Below are 8,507 nucleotides of genomic sequence, written 5' to 3'. Positions count from 1 at the left end.
ACTTAATTTTTGATTAGTAATATGCATTGCTAAGAACTTCATTTGGATAACTTTAAAGGCGATTTTCTCAATATTTAGATTTTTTTGCACCCTCAGATTCCAGATTTTCAAATAGTTGTATCTCGGCCAAATTTTGTCCTGTCCTAACAAACCATACATCAATGAAAAGCTTATTTATTCTTTCAGATGATGTATAAATCTAAATTTTTTACCCTTATGACTGGTTTTGTGGTCCAGGGTCACATATTATTAATCTAAAAAAACTTTTTCCATTATAAAGAACTTGTATGCAATACAAAGGTTCCATTTTTCATTTCATTCAAAAAATTAATAATTTATTTAAATTACGTTTAAATTTAATATTTAAATTAATGTAATCATTTTAAAATTAATAATTTAAACAAGTAAATATTTTTAAAATGAACAATTTAGCAATTTAATAATTTTAATAATTTTAAAAAGGTTTCATGGATGTTAAATGTTCTTCATGGAGCCATTTATGATAAAATTAACCATTTAAATAACTTAATAATTTAAAAATTAATCATTTAATTAATGTAATGATTTGTAATAATTTTTTAAAAGGTTTCATCGGTGTTAAATATTGTTCATGGAGCCATACATGATCATTTTAAAATTAATCATGTAAGTAATTTAATCATTTAAAATTAATCATTTAATTAATGTAATATTTTTTTAAGTTCAATTTTTAAATCATGATCATGATTTTAAAATTAATTTAAAATGAATAACTTAAACAATTAAACATTTATTAATTATTAAAAAAATTATTTAAATAATTACATTTTAATACTTTTAAAAAAGGTTCAATGGATGTTAAAGGTTTTTCATGGAACCATAGATGATATTTTTTTTAAATGAATAATTTAAGTAATAATAAATTTTTTGAATAATTGTCGAATTAATCATTTTAAAAATACTAATTAACTTTAAAAATGTTCCATGGATGTTAAAGTTTAAAGTTATTCATGGAATCATAAATGGTCATTTTTAAATTAACAATTTAACCAATTAAATATTTGTTTGAATAATTATAAAATTAATAATGCGAGTAATTTATTAATCATTTAAATAATGCAATCATTTAAAATAATTTACAAAGGTTCCATGGATGTTAAAGTTTCTTCATGGAAGCATGGATGCCAATAAAGAAGCTTTATTTTTAAGAATGTAAAAGTGAGTGAAGAGCGTGGACTGACCTGGTCCAGCAAATGCAGCCGGGTCACGTACGCTCTCTCCGTCTGCAGGAGCTCACTGGCTATCTTATAGAGCTTGAGCTCTTTGATCTGCTCCTGTTGAAAACAGCCTGTTATTTCCTCTCAGTTATTAAATCTGAAAGCATGACACATCTCTGTGGTAATGTAACTTAGGTAATGTCTGCTGCTGGAAAGCCACTAACATTCAGAGTAAAACTACACTGTCTGAGTGGAAAAAAACAGGCTCATGTGGTCGATAAAAATATCTGATACCAGTCACACAAAGACTGCTTTAGTCTGACATTATGATGTGCAATATAATGAACATTTTTGCTAGTATTTAACAAGATTTTCACATTTCTCAAAGAAAATGACTTGATGCCATGATGCTAGAGTAATGTAGCTGGCTGTCAGGATGCCGTTTTGTGCTTCCCAAGATACTGTTTTTAGTCAAAGAGACCACATCCCAAATCTCTGCGATATTTTGGTCTCTAGATACAGCTAGCATCTCTTTTTCAAGGGACTGCACAGTTCACATTACATTTACGTTCATTAATTTAGCAGACAGTTTTATCTAAAGCCTTTACGAAGAATTATTTTGAATAATTTTAAATTTTTAATGATTATAATAATTTATTATATTTACATTTACATTTAGTCATTTAGCAGACGCTTTTATCCAAAGCGACTTACAAATGAGGACAATAAAAACAGTCAAAACTAACAAAAGAGCAACAATATATAAGTGCAGAGAAGAGAAGTGGTCCAAGAACTGAGCCCTGAGGCACCCCAGTAGTTAGATGTTGCGACTGGGATACCTCACCTCTCCAAGATACCTTGAAGGACCTATCTGAGAGGTAAGACTCAAACCACTGGCATGCGGTTCCTGAGATGCCATTTTCCAATAGGGTTGACATATTTTGGTTGATATGGTTCATATGGTTGATTATATTTTTTAAAGTAATAATTTCAATAATTTTAAAAGTAATAAATTAAATAATGCATAAATTTTTAAGTAATACTTGTTACAATAAATAATACAATGTGAATTGTGTTATTTAAATAATAAAAATAATACATTTTCACCAATTTTATTGCCTGATTATAATCATTTAAATAAGGTATTAATAAAAAAAATAAATTTTTACAATAATTAAGACAAATATAATTTATATTCTTTAAAAACAGTAATAATAAATATACATTTTCACCCATTTTATCATCTCACAGATAACACGTTTAATGAAATAATTTATGAATTTACATCTCACAGGTAAATGTTTAATAATTCAAATAATGTATGCATTTTCAGTTATTTTAAAACAAATAATTTTATAATGTTAAAACAATTTAATAACTATAATAATTTTAAACGTAATTCTTTAAACAATATATTAACTTTTTTACTAAATAACACATTTTGCAATAATTAAGACGAATGCTATTTATATGATCTATATTATACATTTTCACTCATATTATTATATACAGTCGAAAATTGCAGATCTAATCGCTTACCATTCATGTTTGTACCATAAGTCGTGCCAGTGTTTAATAATTAGGCTTCGGCCTTTATTCATAACACTAATACAAAGTATAAGTACTAGTCATAGTGATGCTGGTGACGTCTCACTTGTTTGTCTTCATCTTTTTCCATGTTCTGCGTCTCTTCATTTAGGACGTTCTCCTGAGTCTCGTCCTCGTGGTCCTGTAGAGCTCTGTCACTCCTGCTGCTGCTCTCTGAGGGAACCGGGAGATGTTCAGCGTCCGTCTCTTGCTCTCCAAACCCAGCGTGACCTTTGACCTCTTCTGACCACCAGCCGGACCAGACGTGCCAGCCGGAGTCCTGCGAGGACGACTGAGTGCAGACTGATGAAGCTTTGGCGACGCTGGAAGAGAGAGTATTAGGTGACAAATAGCGTGTCTAGAGCGACAGGAAGTGAAAGTCTCAAAGGCAGAGCAGAGGGTTACAGAGAGAAATGAGGGGGTGAATTTCCCCTCACTGTCCTATTTATGAAGTGTGAACATAAGATACTACTCAACAATGTCTCTCATCATCTTAAACACCAAAACATTTGGTGTAGGACTAACAGTTTCACAATTCAAATTTCACAAACAATTACATTTCATTACTTTTTGTTTTTTGTTCTTTATGCATTTTATGTTGCATGTAAAGTTTGTTTTTGGAGTACATTATTTCTGGGTTTTTGGACCACAAAACCAGTCATAAGGGTAAATTTTTTTAAATTGAGATTGAATAAATAAGCTTTCCATTGATGTATGGTTTGTTATGATAGGACAATATTTGGCTGAGATACAACTATTTGAAAATCTGGAATCTGAGGGTATCTCGAAATATTGAGAAAATCGAGAAAAAGAAGTTCTGAGCAATGCATATTACTAATCAAAAATTGAGTTTTGATATATTTAGGGTATTAAATTTACAAAATATCTTCATGGAACATGATCTTTACTTAATATCCTATTGATTTTTGGCATAAAAGAAAAATCGCTAATTTTGACCCATTTGGCTATTGCTACAAATATACCCCAGTGACTTAAGACTGCTTTTGTGCTCCACGGTCACATATGTTGCAATTAATTTGCATTCATTTACATTTACATATTTGTTATTGTAATTTAGCTCTTTCCTTAATTTCTTGAGTTGTTTTTGTTTTCTTTATTGTTTAGGTTGAGGCTTTAAATAAGCCCTTTTGGGTTTTTGTGCCTCTATCTGCACAGTATATGGATTGTATTTTTGTTTTGTTTTTATTGTATATATTTTATTCTTGTGCAAACAAACTAAACTAAAAAAAAATAAAAAATAAAACATAACATTTTTAAGTACTGTAATAGTAAAGATTGTAATATTATTTTGTTGTAAAACGCATTCCAATAATCTGTTTTATTTACAACTTAAAATGTAAAAAAATTACACATTTAAAAAATATATATATTTTAATGAAATATTTTATTTATTCAAATAAATCAATTTATTTAGCTATGCATTTATTTATTTATTCATTCATTGTTTTACTTGAATGAAAAAAAAAAAAAAAAAAAAGGGTGCCCCTCATGAAGTTGGTTTAGGGTCGTTACATTACAAGTAGTTCAAAAATTGTAAAGTTGTTTGCTTGACCATTTTTATTTTTTATTTTTTGAGTGAAAATACCCATGTAAAAATGTTTTCATTAATTTCAATTTAATATTTTTTATTTATTTAATTAATTTATATTTTTTATAAAAAATTTTTTTTAGGTTTGGTGGTTTTTCAATGCTAATACACAGAAGTGTATATAGTTTCTGATGCACACACAAATAAAACCCTCCACACCTCTTGTCAATGTTTCTGTGGTATTTTGAGATCACTGTCGTTCTTCCTCGGGTTATGTTTGTCATCGTCTCCTCCTCGTCCATGATGTTTCCAGCTGAAATCTTCACTGGACACTGGAATTTTGGTTTCGGAAGAACTACAGCGGAAAATAAAGACATGAAAGACGCTTCATAACAGGTTTTTGTGATCATCTGTGACTAGGAAGTATTTTTTCCAAAACAAACAGCAGAGGTCAGTGTAATCAAACCCACATGTGATATTTCTCATTTTAAAATTAACGATTCAATCATTTTAAAAGTAATCATTTAAATAATGTATTTGTGATTTTTAATTACACTTTTTGCAATAATCAAACTCAAATATGGTTCATTGTAATCAAACCCACACTAAATATTTTAAATTAATAAGTTCAATAATTGTAAAATAAATAATCAATCATTTGAATTATTAAAATTATTTTATAAGTAATCATTTAAACAATGTATTATTTTTAATAATACTTTTTACAACAATGTAAAAATAAAATATTATAACATAAAATAAAATGAATTTTCACCCATTTTATTGTCTTACAAAAGGAAATTGTGTATCTGATTGTTTACCATTTATGTACGTGGCAAAGTTAAGAAATAATTCATTTGAATAATTTTAAATATTTAATAATTTAATAATTTTAATAAACATAATTTTATAATCAAGCATTTGAATAATTTAATTGTTTAATAATTTAAAAAGATTATCATTAAAAATTTAATAACTTTAAAAAAAATTGTTTCTTTCTTTCTTTCTTTCTTTCTCAAATTTAAGATTTATGGATAGAAACCTACATAAAACCTCTATTCATTTGAATATAAATAAATATTTAATAATTTAATAATTTTAATAAACATAATTTTATAATCAAGCATTTGAATAATTTAATTGTTTAATAATTTAAAAAGATTATCATTAAAAATTTAATAACTTTAAAAAAAATTGTTTCTTTCTTTCTTTCTTTCTTTCTCAAATTTAAGATTTAAGGATATATGGTGAGAAACCTACATAAAACCTCTTATACATACATTTTAATTGACTTTCAGAGCATTTTTTTTTATTTTCCAAGTCTTAAAAGCATTTTTCATTTTCATTTCTAAGTCTTAAAAGTACAAATCTTCCATGTCTCTCAATAAAAAAATGAGCTAATAAAACCATATTGATTATATTAACAAGAATAAATGTGGGAAAACGGTTCTAAATGTAAAGCATGTCCCTCTGCTGTAAGTATTTGCCATTTCACTTATAACTACATGCATGAATACTAGTATTTTTTTTACAGGAGGTTGAGTTTGTGAGTAAAGCCCACAGTGCCGAGCTCAACAACCTACATTATCTCCAGCATCACTTCCTGTGCTCCTACAGCTGCTTTACAGTCAAACCGCACTACTTCATATTTCAGAAGACCTCTGAATTTCAGTTATTAAAAGGAGTCTTATACAGTGTAATGAGTAAATGCGAGTGCTGAACTCTCTGCCATTATTCCAATATTTCTGTACCTGGCGGAGGAGGCATTGAGACGGTGTAGACCGCTGACCTTCTCAACACTGAGCTCCTGCTATTCAGCAAACTCTCGTCTGTAACGTCACACTGGCCACCGCATCCAACATCTCCTGTCCACACACACACACACACACACACACACACGCATGACTTCTGCAAAGCCAGGCAAACCAATTAAACTGACCAAGTGATGCGGGATGTTTTTGAGCACATTTTAAGCCAGCACAGACTGTTAGGTTTCATTTTATGCAGGGAAACGTGTGGATTATGCTTTTTCAATTTTGAACTTCTTTTAAAAATGTAAAAATCACCATTCACTCATTTGAATGAGAATTTAAACTGAAAGCACCATCTGAAGGATGTATTTAGTGAAAATTGCTGCTTCCTCTATTGTGCACTTGAACACACATCCTCTTGAACACCATTGTGTGATTATAGATTTATAAAACACACTGCTGCAGTTTTTTTTTTTGTGGTGGTATGCTGGTATATATCTAACTTAAAGGAACACTCCACTATTTGGTCTTAGTACACGATGTAACTACAGAAGAGTCACGTTTTAAATAGGAAAAATATAGAAACTCTTTGGTCTTTTTTGAGCGAGATGCTAACGGTCTAATCAGATTCAATGATCTATGCTAAGCTACAGCTAAAAGTGCTAACGCCAGACCCGGAGATCGGCTGAATGGATTTGAAAATGGTAAAACTCAACTGTTTAACTCTAGGGGAGTTGGAAAATGAGCCTATTTTCAAAAATAGTGGAGTGTTCCTTTAAAACTCATTAAATGAGCATTTTGGGTAGGTGCAGGTTGTCGCAATCGTTTTATATTTGTTACGATATTTGTCAGCCAAATCATAGATTTATTGGGTCACAAAAAGTTTTGTTTTACTGTTTACATATAGCATCAAATACAATGAAATACATATAGTTTATGAAATATGACTTCTATTTTAATTTTGTTATGTGCTTTTTGTCATTTTTATTGGTTATTCTTTATTTTATTATTCCTATTCAGCTTAAATTTATTTTTTTTATTCAGTTCAAGTTTTTTTCCATGTAATATTTATATTAATATTTTATTTTAATTATCTAAAATAATTTTTTCCATTTTAGTTACCAGTAACAACACTGCAATAAACAGCAGAATCCACATACAGTGTGACAACATGCCCTGCTATAAGATCATATTTTGCATTACACTGTAGCTTTTATTTTTATATTTTCAGCTTTCACTTTAATTTTAGTTTAAGTTTCAATTTAATTCTCTTCTGTGCTTTGTAATTTTGTACATTTTTATTAGTTTTTAAATATTTGTTAGCCAAATCTTTGATTTATTGTTATACAAAGTACAAAAAATATTTCTATTTTATTTTTATTTCAGTATATTTCTGTTTTTTTTTGTAGAAATACGTTTTTTTAATAGTTTTAGTTTTAGTTAACAACACTGCAATAAACAGCAGAATACAAGATCATATTTTTAATTACCTTTCATTTTTATATTTTCATTTGCTGTTTGACATTTTTACTAGGGTTTTTGTTGTTGTTTTTCGTTTATGTGTGTGTATATATATATATATATATATATATATATATTTCTATTTAGCTTTAAATTATTTTTATGTCAGTTTAAGTTGACGTTTTTCCATCTAATATTTATGTTTAATTTTTTATTTCAATTACTTTTATTCAATTATTATAACAGTTTAGTCAACAATAACAGCAATAAATCCAGATATTGTGTGACAACATGCCCCGCTATAAGATCAGCGTGCATTAAATGAGCTGTATTGTGTTTTTTGGGAAAATAATCATAGAAAAGTTAAAAGACTTTTTAATAGCCTAAACTTTGACAACTTCTCATATTTTCTCCTAACTTTAAAAATGTTTATTTGATGTTTTATCTTTGCCATTGTATTCCTTTTTTCTCTTAATAAATAAAAGACGAATTATGCTGAAATAAAGGCAGCATGTTTGACTGTTGGTTGATAATCTCTCAAGAAATGTGAGTTTGTGGAGGCCTGTGCTTCCTCAGTCTGCTTTCTCAGTTCCTCACGCTCTGAGTCCATGACAAAGACTCTCTCACTCTGACGCTTTCAACGACAGACCCTCGTAAGAAGAAGTGCTGCATCCACAAGCTCTCAGTGTCATAAAGAGAAAACCTAAAAAACGCTTTCAGTTTGCACAAAAATCACTTCATAGAGATTTCACTTTTTCAGCAATCAAATATTTTAGAGATGAGCAAAACCAGGAAATTAATATCATTTTCATGACTAAGATGTTTAAATTACACACCAAATGTCCTATTTTAAAAGAATAAATAAACTAAAAAACTAAAATTAAGATATACATATACATAAAAAATAAAAATTAAATAATTATATAAATATTAAAAAAATACAGATATAAAAATTCTGTAAAT

At 28.4% G+C, this 8,507-nt stretch overlaps 1 protein-coding gene across 2 annotated transcripts in view; it reads right to left on the bottom strand.

The window, feature by feature from the left end:
• Nucleotides 1–8,507, bottom strand: part of LOC107705337 (FYVE, RhoGEF and PH domain-containing protein 4-like) — a 20,350-nt gene that overhangs the window by 9,318 nt on the left and 2,525 nt on the right. For both annotated transcript variants that reach the window (XM_016508594.1, XM_016508595.1), the window contains exons 2-5: nucleotides 6,084–6,197; nucleotides 4,552–4,687; nucleotides 2,851–3,106; nucleotides 1,221–1,313 (exon numbers count right to left, since the gene is read on the bottom strand). In XM_016508594.1, coding sequence (XP_016364080.1) covers nucleotides 1,221–1,313; nucleotides 2,851–3,106; nucleotides 4,552–4,687; nucleotides 6,084–6,197 — 599 coding nt within the window. The remainder of the gene's footprint in view (nucleotides 1–1,220; nucleotides 1,314–2,850; nucleotides 3,107–4,551; nucleotides 4,688–6,083; nucleotides 6,198–8,507) is intronic.

The sequence above is a fragment of the Sinocyclocheilus rhinocerous genome, unplaced genomic scaffold (genome assembly GCF_001515625.1).
Source record: "Sinocyclocheilus rhinocerous isolate Xijiao unplaced genomic scaffold, SAMN03320098_v1.1 scaffold1526, whole genome shotgun sequence".
NCBI lineage: Eukaryota > Metazoa > Chordata > Actinopteri > Cypriniformes > Cyprinidae > Sinocyclocheilus > Sinocyclocheilus rhinocerous.
Note: the sequence above shows the minus strand (reverse complement) of the source record. Positions and strands in the feature narration are given on the sequence as shown.